The following is a 14520-nucleotide window of genomic DNA, read 5'->3' as shown; positions in this document are numbered from 1 at the left end:
CTAGGGTTATGCGGTCCCACACCTACTTCTATAAACTTCTATCATGTCGCCTTTTGCTCGTGTTTCTTCTAAACTGAAAAGTCCCAACCTTTCCTCTCAGGGGATTTCCTCCACCACCACCACCACCACCCTTGATCATTTTGGTTGCTCTTTTCTGAACCTTTTCCCACTCTGGCAATATCCTTTTTGTTTTTAAATTCATTTTTATTAAAGATTTTCTTCTCAATCTTTAATAAAAATGAATTTAAAAACAAAAAGGATATTGCAAAGTTGGAAAAGGTTCAGAAAAGAGCAACCAGAATGATCAAAGGGATGATACAGCCTGAACTACACCTGGGATTCCAAATGTGATTGCACCATACATTAGATTTGTATCATGATATTGGCAGTTTTCTTTTCCATTCCTGCCCTATTGATCCACAGCATGACTGTTTCTGCTCACCCGTTTTGTTTTGTTTTTCCTTTGCAGTAAATGGCGCTCGGACCTGCCCCGAGGAGGCTGCCTCCTTGTGTCCTTATCCCTGGACCATAAGACGTTGCCCCTGGAAGGTGGGGTCCGGGCAGTGGTCCTGACCTCCCAGTACTTGATGGAGCCCTGTGGGATGGGGCGCTCCAGAGTGACCCATATCTGCCGCGCAGATCTCAGGTGAGCTGTCTGCCCAAGCCTATAAAATCATAGAATTATAGAGTTGAAGGGTACTGTCAGAGGCGTGCGGCTACTCGCGAGTAAAGACGCTCCACTCCGTCTTCCTTTTTAAGGTTTTATTATGCATACTATTTACAGTGCAAAGAACTCAGCAAACATGACTGCCTAGTCCAGGCATCCCCAAACTGCGGCCCTCCAGATGTTTTGGCCTACAACTCCCATGATCCCTAGCTAACAGGACCAGTGGTCAGGGACAATGGGAATTGTAGTCCAAAACTTCTGGAGGGCCGAAGTTTGGGGATGCCTGGCCTAGTCCGTGTCAGAACCCCGCAATGGCTTCTTCCGGGTTTTCTTCCAACATAAAAGCCTCGGCACCCCAAAGCGCCGCCCTCTAGCCCTACAGGTGGCCGCTCGCCTCAATTCTGGCATTGGAGGGAACGGCCTTCCCTCCAGCTGTTCTGCGCTCTCTGGCTTTCCCAGCTCCTCCTCCCCTGCTCCTCTCCCATGGCAATGCTGGGGCTCTTTCATCTGCGACAGCCCTGAAGCCCCCTGTATGTGTGTCCCCTGACAGATACCCTCAAAGGTCCTCTAGTCCAACCCTCTGCAATGCAGGAATCTCAGTTAAAACATCCCTGGCAGATGGCCATCTGACCTCTGCTTAAAAACCCCCAACTAACAAAGCAATTGAAATGTCCCCTGCACTTTCACTACTTGGGCTTGGAATCCTGTCTGCTCATGATTATACTAAAGATGGCCTCTTAGCCTTTCTGTTGACTGCTGCTCATATGGACATAGCCAGATGTTGGAAAATTAGCGATGGGCTGAACATTGATTCGTGGTATAAGAGAGTATGGTCAATAGCATTGGCTGAGAAACTAACATGCCAAGTGAGAGCGGCAAAGGGCAAACACAGTCCATATTCCTTTTATAACTTATGGCAAATGTTTATTGAATACATCAATAGTTCAGACTGTGGCAGGAATCCGTCCATGTGGCGTGATCTCTAAGAGTAGCCCAATGAAACTTTAACGCATGGCATGATATAAAAGTCTGCAATTTTATCAAGACAAGTTACTTGTTGTTTACTATTGTGACAATTGTTTTGTCAAAGCTTATCTTCTGTACCATGAAAATAAACAAAAGCAGTTTTTTTTGTTTTTTGTTTTGTAACCCTCCAACGAAGGAGAGCCCTCCACCAAGTCCGTTCCACTGTCCAACAGCTAAAGCCCTTGCAGATTGCCTGGGTATCTCCCTACTCCTCCTGAGACTTTGATGGAGTCTCAGTATCAATGAACAGGGAATTCCGCTTGTGCAGCGTGGAAGATGCCCCCCCCCCCCGCTAACCTGCTGCTCTTTTGTCTTTCCAGGGGACGGTCTCCAGACTGGTACAACAAAGTTTTTGGCCGCCTCTGCGCCATGGAGCTGGCCAGGATCCGAGACTCTTTCCCGGCACTTGACCCAAGTGGTCCAGAGACAAAGATCTGAAGGGGGCTTCTGGCACTCTTGGAGGCTCTTGGAACGTGGGGTGGCTTCAGCCTTCGCTAGAGGGGAGGAGCTTTTCCAGGTGCCTGAACACCTGCGAACTGAGCAGCTTCTACCCCTCTTGTCCAGAAACGTCAGCTCTTCAAGGCTCAGCTGCCCCGGGGAGCAGAAAGGTCTCCGCTCGTGACGGCGCCCTTTCCTGGTTGAGCAGCGTGCTTCATGTCTGGGAAGCCATCTTGGATGTTCCTTCCTAAAGCCTCTGAGGGGCTGTCCAGCCGTCCACCCACTCCCCACACCACCAATGGATCCAGCATTCAGATACCCATTTAGCTGTGATTCCTGCATTGCAGGGGGTTGGATTGGATGACCCTCGGGGTCCCTTCCAACTCTACAATTCCAGGGGAAAGGAGAAGAGCTGGGCCACGGGGGGGGGGGGGGAGTTGGGCAAGGAGCATCTCCATCGGCAAATCTTCTAAGGTTGTGGGCTGGCAAGGAGGTCTACCACCGGCCGAAGGAAGATAGTCCTAGGCTAGGTGGACCCAACCGTCTGATCCAGCTAAATAAAGTAGTTCTGGGTTGGATTTGATGACCCTCGAGGTCCCTTCTTCCAACTCTACAGTTCTGTGATTCTATGACGGCAGGATTGACGGAGATGGCGTGCAGAGGGATGCCAGAGGAGGGCAAAGTTGTCTACACAAGTCAGGGGGATGACGCTGCAGGGAACGGGGGAGGTTAGTTGGTGGTCAAGTGTGTGTAGGAGGCATTATTGCAGGATGAACAGCCGTGTTGTAGCACATGGGGGGCAAGAGTGTATGTACATGTGTAGGAGAGGGAGAGAGGGAGCCAGAAAAACATTATTTTATTCCCATTTGCTGCCATCATTCCTGCATTGCAGGGGGTTGTGCTTAAGGTGACCCTCCGGGTCCTTTCCAACCCTATGATTCTTTTATCACATGAGTGGCACAGAACTGGCAACTGAGTCCAGGTGTTTCTACCTTTGCATGGGAATCCTTTCACTTAACATGACAAAGAGCCCATTGGCTCAGATATATTTGATGCTATTCTTGGCAAAACCAAAGGGCAGTGGATGCAGATGAGTGTGACCAAAGCCTGGGGTCTTGCGTCCTCTTGAGGACTCGTGTCTTGCTCTTGAATGCCAACTACATGATTCCATGCGGGGGGGGGGAGAGACTTCACTGCATCCTCCATCAGATGGCTGTGGTCCTCTGATCTTTCTAAATTAATAGTTTGACATTGGCTAACCTTGGCCTGTAATTAACTCAGTTTTTATTTTCCTTCCCGTAACCGGGGGTCCAACTGACTAGGCAGCATTCCAGCTGGAAGGCATGAGAACTTTTCCAATTTTTTTTAGAGATCTAACGGTGTCTGTTTGCAGGTGATCAAATCAACGGCTCTTGTCAACTCTTGCACTGCAGAGGATAAGACGAGGGGACTTTGGGGGGATCCTTCCAACTCTTACAATCCTATGGTTCTATAAATCATTGGAGGTTTTTAAAACTGAGGTTGAATGGCCCACTGTCAGGGATTCTTTAGCTGTGATTCCTGCGGAAGGGGGGTCAGACTAGATGACACTTTGGGATACCTTCCAACTCTACAATCTTTGGATTCTGTGAACTCAAATAGAAATAACTGATGTAGCATTTGTGGGGGTATTTTTTTTTGTCTTACTAATACCTTGGGGGGGGCTGTTATTTCTCTAATCAATTTTTCCTTTCGCACCTATAAATATTGTACAGTTGTAATATTTAATATATAACTTGAGTGGGAGAGCATTTGGACAGAGGTGTGTGTGTGTGTGCGTGCATGCGTGCGTGCGTGCGTGCGAGAGGAAAAAGCGTATTTTGTATTTAACTTTTTTTGTACTAAAGCCGTTGCGGGGTGTCAAGAGGAGAGAGGAAACTTCCTGTCTCTGTGTAATAAAGTACTAACCTGGTCACTGGCTGCTGATGAATATGATTATTACAACACCTAAAAGACAGTGTTACAAACAAAATTACAGAAATAAGGCTGGTCCTAAAAAATATAAACCCCAAATGTCGGAAACCAGGGTAAAGCCATGCATTTGCTAGAAGCTGTTCAATGTAGGCACACCTCTGCAGGGAAGGATTTCAAGAGCTTATGGGCCACCACAGAGAAGGCCCTTTCCCACCCTACACCCTGCCAAGATGTAATATCAGAGCCTTCGTCTATAATAGCCATCCCCAAACTTCGTCCCTCCAGATGTTTTGGACTGCAATTCCCATCATCCCTGACCACTGGTCCTGTTAGCTAGGGATCATGGGAGTTGTAGGCCAAAACATCTGGAGGGCCGCAGTTTGGGGGTGCCTGGTCTATAATCTTTGAGAATTCTTCGAGGAAAGGTCCCTGAGGACTGGAAGTGGGCCAGTGTTGTCCCCATCTGCAAAAGGGGGGCGGGAAGAGAAGACCCAGGCAACTGCCAGATGGTCAGCTTGGTGGTGATAGAAAGGTAATAGAACATAATTAAACAGTCATTCTGTGAATGCTTAGAAAAGAATGCTGTGACTACTAAGAATCAAGCATAGGTTTTGAGTTACAAGCTTGGTAGATCAGGGGAATGCTGTGGACGTAATGTATCTTGATTTCAGTACGGCTTTTGACAAAGTCCCCCATGGTATTCTTGCAGAATAGGTGGTAAAATGTGGGCTGGACAATGCTACTGCTATGGGAATTTGCAGCTGGTTAACTGACCAAACCCAAAGAGCGCTCACTAACAGTTCCTCGCCATCCTGGGACAGGTGGGGTGCCACAGGGTTCTGTCCCAGGCCTTGTGTTCTTCAATATCTTTGTAAATGACTTGAAGGACTTTGCAGATGACGCCATGGGAGAGGTAGCTTAATGGGCCAAGGTTCTGACTCGGAACACAGCCATTTTATAGGTAGACCCCCTACTGTTCATGTTAATAAACAGATTAATTAATAAATAATGGTTTATTGCTGCCCGCCCCACATTTCCAGCAATAGATATCTTGGATTTAGTCCTTGGGGCGAGGAGAAGCACTGAGACGCCAACACATCAATTTTGCAAATTATGATGTGGCTTCGTGTGGAGCGTCCCTTTGACATCAAAACGTGAACTTTGAAATGCAGAGATTTCAAAAATTCCGAACAATAAATGCTGCTGACTGTGGAATCCACGCAGAAAAACCACACACAACCCCCCACATTTCCGCTCTGGTCTCTTTCCCACGGGAGAGATTGCCCCCTCAAAGCAATCCCCTGCGTCAAGCCTGCATCCGGTTTGCCTGCTTCTCGGGCTTTCCTACTTCGGCTTCTTGCCGCCTATACATTGAGGGGTGACTTCTTTGCACAAGACGTAGGGGTAACGGTGGTATTTCTTGTTGTACGTGTTGGCATGCCTTCGGAAGCAGACAGACGCACGCCGGTCGCATTCGCACGCCAGGATGGCACAGTGGGAATTGTTTCTGTACTCTGCAGAGGCAAAAGCAGCGAGGAGACGTCAGACTCGCAGCATGCAAAGCTTCCTTTTGACTGGAACCTCATATGAGAATTCCCTTTGTACCGTAGGCCGGTGTCTAAACACATTCACACACACACACACCCTCTCCATCCTCCACCCAGGCAAGCAACAAGTATTGCCAGAGTTTGAGGACATTTTTTTGGCCAAGCTAAACTTCTCCAGGAGGACAAGAAGCAAAGCCAGGTAAAGTTCAGCTCAGGGAAAGTTCGGCAGGCCTGATCGAGACCACCAGAAATAAATGGGCATATCTAGAGACAATTCTGTGGAATGGTTCTGTGAATGGCCTCCTAAAGGGAAGGTGGGCAAAGGAAAATAAACCCAAATTCTTCTGTCCTCCACTCACCACAGATAATATCGTCATTGATGATCAGGTATCTGTAGTGATCAATATATGGGTGGCACTGCAGGCTGTGTAGACCCTGATAGCAGCAGTCATGTTTATAGCAGCACCTGGGGGGGGGAGAAAAGGGGGGGAGAATGCAGGGGGAGGAAGGCCTGCTGGCAGGAAGCCCCGTTGAGATTTTGAGAATGTTGGTGTCCTCCCTCCCTCCCTCCACTGAGCTGCTAACCTTTCATTTAAAAATAAAATAAAATATTGTTATTACTATATTTATTTACATCCCACAGTTTACCAGACAGGCACTCAAGGTGGCTTAGACCTAAAATAGAAAATGGCTAAAAGCTAGAGGGAAAAGCAATAATTAAAAAAAACAATTAAGCATTAATAGAAATGTGTGTTACAGGTAGGTAGCCGTGTTGGTCTGACGTGGTCGAAACAAATAAAAATTACTTCCAGTAGCACCTTAGAGACCAACTAAGTTTGTCATAGGTATGAGCTTTCGTGTGCATGCACACTTCTTCAGATACATTCAGAAATGTGTGTGAGAGAGAACTATTAAAACATGCAGGTAACTACACTGAAAACAGCAGAGCACCAGCCCTTTCCTTAAAAACAGTCTAAACATGGAAAAGAAAGCTGCCAATATCATGATACAAATCTTTGTACACACTGATATGGAACTCAGCTACACTAGTACCGGTACAAAAAAAAAAGTGTTTTAAATGCGTTATAACACTGTGACACCAGGTGGCGATGTAGCGTTCAGTCTTGAGTGGCCCTCAGCCTTGAGGTTTCCCCAGCCCTGTCCTAACAGAGGGAACTATGTTTGAGCAGGTTAATCAGCCCTCTTCTTCACTCTCTTACGCTGACAGCATCACAGGGAGAGATGGCGCACCAGACCCCACCTACCAGGAATATCTGGCATCGCCTGGGTGGGCTCCTGTGAGCAAAGCCGCCGCCCCCCACCCCGTCTGGCTGAGTGAGGCTCGTGGTGGCTTTGTGGAGGCCCAGGGAGTCACGCCGGCCAACTCACATGTCCGTCTGGTCCCTCGGCTTCCCTCTCCCGCCCTTTCCGCAGTAGCACCCGTACCCGTTGAAGGTGATGAGGGCGTTTTTGTGAGTAATCCTCTCGATCATCACCTTGAAGTTGAGCAGGCTGCCGTGGATGACGGACAGAGCTGGGAAGGGGACAAGCAGCAGCAGCAGGAGGAAAACAGGCGGGGGTCCCCTGTCATGGTCCACATTTTGGAGTGAGAAAGTGCAAAAAGCCCACCTCGGCCAGGATCTGGTCCAGGGACAGGAGAGCAGTTCAATGCCATCCACATGTCATGGCAGGTGCCCCTATTTCCAAAGCAATGCTCAAATCGAAACACGGATAGCCTTCGAAATTTGCACTTAGCTGGATTTTGCAACGTATCTCACCCGCTCGTGATCCAGCGGATCCCAGGCTGGCTCAGCCCCTCCATTTCCCCACCTATGGAGCAGCGCCTTCTGCCAGTAGGGACCCCCCTGGGGGCACCTCTGCCCGCCCACCCACATTTGGCAGGTAGGAAGGGGTTGCTGGCTGCACCAGTGGATGGATGTCTCAGCCGCTGACAGGATCAAACCCTTTCCAGCACAAGATGGGCTGGGATGGCTCTCTTTCTTTCTTTCTTTCTTTCTTTCTTTCTTTCTTTCTTTCTTTCTTTCTTTCTTTCTTTCTTTCTTTCTTTCTTTCTTTTTACTTAAATGATTTATAGCCCACTGTTCAACCGAAGATGGTATCTGGGTGGGGTCCAATCAGATCAATGGATACTGCCCAGTTTACTGGAGGGTTGCTGTCTGTCAGTGCTGACAATACCGATCCGGAGGGGGACCAAGGGCCTGACTCAGCACAAGGCAGCTTGCTGAGAAAAAGGGGCATCTGGTAGCAAAAGTAAGTGAGGAGCTTTTTAGCACTTACCACCCGCCCCCAGAATAGCAATCAGGAGAAGTCGCCTCATTGTCTGAGGAAAACCAGAAGCGGAAAAAGGAAGAAGTAATTCCCACATCAGCTGATAACCTGAGGAACAAAACCACGGATTCATCACATTAAGAATCGTAACATCACTTTACATTTTGCGAACTGTCACAAAAATAGTTTCCGTTTTTGACTTCCTCTCTAGCCCCCACCCTGCTTTGCCACTGGCCTTGTCCATTTTGACCAGGGAAAGGTGGCCGAAAAAGGTAGTTCTCAGGCTGGAAAAGGGCTCCTTGCTTTGAAACAGCCACCCTTGCCCTGGTGCCCTCCAGATGTTTATTATTATTTGCTACATATCTGCTAGCCCCAAAGTAACTTACCTTAAAGCCAGGTAGTCCGTGTTGTTGGACTACAACTCCCATAGTCTTTGGGCTGGGGCTGATGGGAGTTGTAGTCCAACAGTGCCTGGTGATCACGAGTTTGGGGAAGGGCTGGTCTAAGAGGGCTGGGCCTTTTTCATAAAACTAGAACTCATATAGGTCACATGTCTCAACATTTGGGCAGCAATCTTGGGGTCTCTGCACCAAAATTTCACTCTCTGGAGGTTTCTCTGTGAACTAGAGATTCTCACTTGATATACTTCAGATGCTGGGGGGTTGGGGGGATTTCAGGAGTGTCTCTGCAGATGATCTGAATAACCAGGCAGGTTTAAGAGAAGAGGCTACCCTTCAGATATCCAAGGGTGCAGAAATTAAATGGATTTAAATGCCTTTAGAAGTGCTTTGAATTCAGCCTGGAAACCAGTCAGAAGCCGGTGCGATTGTTTCAACAGCAGAGTGATACGCTCCTTTCACAGACCCTTCAAAATTCCCTATTTTCCTGGGATGTCCCTGAGTTAGAGAAGCTGTCCCAGTTTCTGATTTGATCCCAGAATGTCCCACTTTTCCTTAGGATGTCCCTATTTTCATGGGAGAAATGTTGAAGGATATGGAGTTATCCGACCCCTCAGCATAGCTGCCAAGTACCCCGTATTTCCCAGGAAACTCCGTTTTTCCTTACCGTTGCCCGGCGGTCTCCTGTTTCAGCTCCTCTCCCATTAATCTCCCTTATTTTGGCTCCTGTCGGCGGCTATTTTTCTGGTGTCGCTTTGCCCATCGAGGGGCACCGAAAATGGCCGGTGCCGGCACCGGAAGTTGCGTCTATGCACTTCCGGACATGCGTAGGTGCGACTTCCGGCGCCGGCCATTTTTGGTGCCCATCGATGGGCAAAGCAACACCGGAAGTTGCGTCTACGCACTTCCGGACATGCGTAGAAGTTACTTTCGGCGCTAGCGCCGCCCATTTTTGGTGCCCATAGATGGGCAAAGTGACACCAGAAGTTGCATCTACGCAACTTCCGGTGTCACGTGGCTGCTGATCCCGGATTTCTCCGCGAGAGACTTGGCAGGTATGCCCCTGAGCCATCTGAAGGCAATCCTGCATATGGCAGGTTTTGGTTTTTTTTTAAAAAAAAAAAAGATTAATGTTTTATTATATGTTGGAAGCTGCCCGGAGTGCAAGATGTGTGGGGTATAAATAGTAAAATTATCGTTATGGAATGTTCCTCTTCAACCAGGCCTTGGGCTGATTAATATTCTACAGCCTTTTGAATGTGTCTGTGGCAAGGGTGGGGTTGTTGTTTTGCCGTTTTGTTTTACTTATTTACCCGTTTTTATCCTGTATTTTCATCCGAGAAATGTTGGAGGATATGCTGTCACATTCTGGGCCAGTGGAAGATTCCAGGCACTTTTCCAGAGCAGCCCCAAAGAGAACACTTTGCAACAGAGGTCCAGGGCCTCCCCAAAGCAGCAGGGTTGGCTGATAACATTTAGAAGTAATGCACATTTCCAGCTAAAGAACGGAGAAGTAATTTTAAACCCAGAGTCTAATATTACCTAACTTCACCATGGCACCGTGATAGGCCAGATATAACATAAACAATGGACCGGCCATATTTGCAGATGCAAAGAACAGACACCAAGGCACACTCATGCCATACATTTAAAACACTGTGATACCACTTTATGTCATGGCTTCTCCCAAAGAATTCTGGGAGCTGCAGTTTGGGAAGGATGCTGAGAATTGTTAGGAGATTCCTGTTCCCTTCACAGAACTACAGTTTCCAGAAAGGTTTAACAGTCAATCCCTCTTCCCAGAGAACAGTGCCCACATTGTGCTCTTGATTTCTTTCAGACCCAATTTGTAGCAACCTCCAATAAATGTGCCAGGGACATTCCTATATAAAAATACCGTTATAAATACAGTATATAATTGCAAAGCAGCACTATTTCCCACTGGAGCAGAACATTAACAAACACCATATGAGAAACTGAAAGTGCTGGATTTGCATACAATTAAGCGCCTGGTCATCACAAATCCCCCTAAAACAACAACAACTACTAGGAGGAAGCTTCTACACTTGATCTTAGCCAAAAGGCTGAGAAGCTTCAAGGAGGAACCTTCAAGGAGGAAGATACTAAGATGTACGATATACGGGACTTTCCTCAAACAGGACTTATTTCTGGACTGGGCATAACTGTCAGAGTAAGCATTAAATGTCTTCTGAGAAATGTCAACTTAATTCTGGTTAGTACTCCATGAACGCACAACAGCACAAACTGATCCCCCTGTCCCAGGTATGATGGACACCTATTACTGGTCAGCTCCCAGCTTCTTTCTGTCCTGTAGAAAAGTTCATCTGAGTGGAACTTCTGAGACCAAGAACCATGGCGCATGGAGTCAAGAGAGTGATACATTGCCCACCACTGGCCATTAGATCTCATGCTTTCCCTTTAGAATCTAACACAATTGTGATGCTTAGAGCCATGGAATCCACAGAGCAGAGCGGGGAAGGAAGGGAAAAGAAGAGAATAAGGAGAAGGTCTTGCCACTCAACATTTCTCAAATGGAGGATGGGACATCCCCCACACCTGAGTCCCAGTCTCACTCCAAGAACTCAGGACCAGAAGACTCACAAGTTATCCCATTCAGAGAAAACCGCTCTGAATCACTTTCTGAGGACTGATTATGTGGATCTTTAATCATCATCAGGTTCTAGAGATAACTCCCCTATAGCATCACCTGTTCCACAGCCATGCAGTAAACATGAACTGTGGAGTAAATTCCAGGCCTTTTAAGGATTGCAGACCTTCAAGAGCTGAGCCATTGGAAGTGAAGGCCCTGCCAGCTGCCTTTGCTGTGACAACATCTTCTCATAGCTCATGAGGTCTTTGCTAGACCTCTGCCAAGACAACATCTTCCATAGCTCAGCCAGCAGGGCCCACCGGTGGCTGTCCAGGGTCCTGATTTGTCTTGCATTGGCAATCGCTACGACTTTCTGAGCGAACTGCAGCAGAAGAGGAGAGAAATGGGGATGTGCATGCAACATTTCAATTCTCATGCTGTAGCGTAACACCCTTTCCGCATTCTTAATCCTTCTGATGACTTTTCCCACCCACACACCCCAAAAAAACCTGAGTAATTGATACTCAAACCAGGGTTACAAGATGACACCCAAAAATCCAACTTTGTCTGATCCCCTGAGAAGACATATTGACAGTACACATTTGGCCTTGCTGAGATTTATCTGTTGCTATTCTGCTTGTGCTTTTAGGTAAGAAATATACCCCAGAGGGTCTTCCGCAGGGATGTTCTGTGCACTTGTTCTGTCATACACAAACTGCATGACTTTCTCACTTCTGGCACAGTGTTGATACCCCGGCATCCATTGATACTCTTGTCGCCATTCTCTGGAAATGGAGCTTGTGCAATGCCTGCATTCCTTAGCTGGGTATTGGTTCCTAATTTCCTTGTCTCTTTAGAATTGCCTTGAGTCCGATGTGATTCTTACACACTGTAAGCATTCTTACATACTGTATCTGTACTTGGTTTTCCAGCTGCACAGTCACGGATAGGAAAGTGCTCCAGAAGGTCACAACCACAGCTCGAAAGATTATCAGCCATCCTCTCCCATCTCTGGAAGAACTATACAATTCCCGTTGCCTTAAAAAAGCAAATTTTACAGGATTAATACGGTATCATCCTGGATATAGTCTTTTTGCACCGTTGCCTTTGGGCAAGAGATACAGAACAATTAAATCAAGAATGAATAGATTAAAAAACAGTCTCTATCCAAGAGCTATAGCCATCTTAAATGCTGTAACTAAATAATATGATCCTGGGGAATTGTGGTGTGTGTGTGGGTGTGTGGCTGTAATTGTGTTTTTGTTTTGTTTTTTATGGGGTGGCATTCAATTTCGTTGTACTATGTTCAAAGACAATAAAGTATCTATTCTATTCTATTCTATTCTATTCTATTCTATTCTTTGAATCTGCTGAAATCCTGCAATTCCTCTTTTGCTTTTGTAGTCTTTTCCTGAGGCATTTGCTTCCTTTCACCCTCATCGATCACACCTGTAGTACGGTACAAGTTGCGGCAGCAAGCTTCCTGGTGCCCTCCATGGTCGGAATCTGCTTGAAAATGAAGTCATCTAGATGCATGGTTAGAGTCATAGGCTTGAACGCTGTACTCTTCATTCCTTGAAATAAGCCTTACTGGAAGCATTTGCTGGTTACCTCTAGTTCCAGGAACAATGTTTATTTCTTCTACCATGAGAGTGAAAGCATTACCCCTGTACCAGCAAGAAAACATACTTCATTGCTTTCTTCTTCTGTCTTTGCATTTTCTTTAGGATGAAGCCCTCCAATTACTTATCTCCAGTCAGGGCCAGATTTAGGTTTGATGAGGCCCTAAGCTACTGAAGGTAACGGGGCCTTTATATGTCCAGCTGTCCTTTGTCAACAACAAATTGTTGCTGTTTTTTGTGTGTTGAATATATCCTATGTGGTAATTTATGGAGCTAACTGGTACATAGCTGCCAAGTTTTCCCTTTTCTCGCGAGGAAGCCTATTCAGCATAATGGAATTTCCCTTAAAAAGGGGATAACTTGGCAGCTATGAACTGGTATCTAACCAGTGATATTTTAAGGAGCAGGCTAGCAGGCGGGGTCCATTACTTATATCATAGGAGCCTACCAACACAAAACACTTGCTGTATGTAGGTTTTATTTTTATTTTTTTTATCTTCTATTTTGGAAATGTACATCCAGGTGTTTTTTTTCTTTAATTTTTTTGGGGAAGAGAGTGGGGCCCTAAGCTATAGCTTGTTTAGCTTATACATAAATCCGGCACTGTCTCTAGTGCTGTTTTTCTAGAAAAAGAAGTGCCAGAACTCACCAAGAATGCTTCCCTTGTTCACCTGAGAGGTGCCGGAACTGAGTTCTGGTGAATTCCATCTGAAAAGATGCCCTGCTTATCTCACAATTTGTTGGCATTGCCCTTTCCCTCAGTTTACTCACATCAACAGTGATGGCTTTTCAGCAGTGACTTTACATTTCTTATATCATGTGCTTTCACAACCAGCGCTGTGCTGCTTCAGAAGAAGTGACAAGTTAGGTGACGCTGGCCTCGAAGATGAGGTCATTTTGCCATCAGGTTCACCAGGTGTGTGCAATGTCATTCCTGATGTCGCAATCAGGCAAATTTGGCAAACACTGATTTTCATTCAAAACCTTATCACACTCGTTCAGGTATTCGGACAGGAATGGAAACTTTGTGAATGTTTGGATGCATGCTGACATGAGGGACTCGGGAGATGTCTACAACAACCTCCTTAAGTTGTTGTGAGCCGTCATGTTCCCAGCCAACATTATTTTCTATTTATGTTATTATTTATTAAATTTATAAACCACCCTATACCCATAGGTCTCAGGGCGGTTCACGGGATAAAATCACAACACCGTATTTGATTGTCTCTGTGTCATGTTATTCAGACAGCACACTGCACACTGGATAGATTTTTTTTGGAGTCTGGACTTCAAGCAACAGCATTATACAAATGTATCTGTCCAAATTATTCTCCCTTGCCACCCCTATCAACCCTGCTAACCGATCTTCCTGTGGCATCAATGCTCAGACTTGGAATCTTGGTAGTGCCCAAGTACTGCTGGTAAACCTTGAACTGTGCAGAGCTGCGTCACATGATTGCACACAGGTAATCATATGACACTTGCTGTATAATACCCTGATCTGGCTATGTGTCCAGTAGCAAGCACTGCATCTTCATGCAGATAAGTTCCCTTCATAGCTTTGCACTTTGTCACTTGCAGGACATTTGTAGAAGACAGTTGACTTTGGTGCTGGGGTGCAAAGATCCGCCCGGCGCCCTCCCCCCCGGTTGCCCAATCCCAGGCGCGCAGGAGGGCGGAGGCGACTGGCTGCCTCAGCGTCTCACTGGCTCGGTCGCCCCCGAACACGTGGCACAGAGCCGCCTGCAGCAGAAGAGCCCATCGTGGTGCTCCAGCCGATGGGCGGGCTCTTCCCCGAACTCCACTCTCGGGCCCCGGACTCTCAGCCTGGCGCCCCTGAGAGCCCGGCAATCGGGTGCCCCACACCCCTTCCACCTATGGGTAAGACAGCCCTGGTTTGGGGGTTTACTTATGGCCCCCGGTTTGAGTGTCAATTGCTCAGTATGGGAGGGCGGCACAAAATGTGGGG

General features: G+C 47.0%; 2 protein-coding genes across 3 annotated transcripts in view; one reads left to right on the top strand and one right to left on the bottom strand.

Moving 5' to 3' along the window:
* STARD8 (StAR related lipid transfer domain containing 8) overlaps positions 1–4082 on the top strand; it is a 72892-nt gene extending 68810 nt beyond the window's left edge. For both annotated transcript variants that reach the window (XM_088671807.1, XM_088671806.1), the window contains 2 exons: positions 470–646; positions 2014–4082. In XM_088671807.1, coding sequence (XP_088527933.1) covers positions 470–646; positions 2014–2131 — 295 coding nt within the window. In that variant the 3' untranslated portion in view covers positions 2132–4082. The remainder of the gene's footprint in view (positions 1–469; positions 647–2013) is intronic.
* A 996-nt stretch (positions 4083–5078) lies between these two features.
* Positions 5079–7950, bottom strand: LOC118086305 (basic phospholipase A2 PLA-B-like). The gene is made up of 3 exons (XM_035117755.3): positions 7021–7950; positions 5991–6097; positions 5079–5598 (listed from the first exon to the last, which is right to left on the bottom strand). Exons 1-3 carry the CDS (start codon positions 7122–7124, stop codon positions 5429–5431), a joined length of 381 nt encoding a protein of 126 aa, XP_034973646.3. The 5' UTR covers positions 7125–7950; the 3' UTR covers positions 5079–5428.
* Between the last annotated feature and the right edge of the window lie 6570 nt (positions 7951–14520).

Source organism: Zootoca vivipara, chromosome 6 (assembly GCF_965207765.1).
Source record: "Zootoca vivipara chromosome 6, rZooViv2.hap1.1, whole genome shotgun sequence".
Classification (NCBI taxonomy): Eukaryota; Metazoa; Chordata; class Lepidosauria; order Squamata; family Lacertidae; genus Zootoca; species Zootoca vivipara.
Note: the sequence above shows the minus strand (reverse complement) of the source record. Positions and strands in the feature narration are given on the sequence as shown.

Bases quoted from the DNA above. Each gene is read 5' to 3' on its own strand.
- LOC118086305 (XM_035117755.3), bottom strand. From the start codon at position 7,124: ATGATCGAGAGGATTACTCACAAAAACGCCCTCATCACCTTCAACGGG. The intron at 6,098-7,020 runs GTGAGTTGGCCG...TCCCCCCCCCAG, and splicing joins CCGAGGGACCAGACGGACAT to GTGCTGCTATAAACATGACT. The intron at 5,599-5,990 runs GTGAGTGGAGGA...TTGCCTCTGCAG, and splicing joins CAATGACGATATTATCTGTG to AGTACAGAAACAATTCCCAC.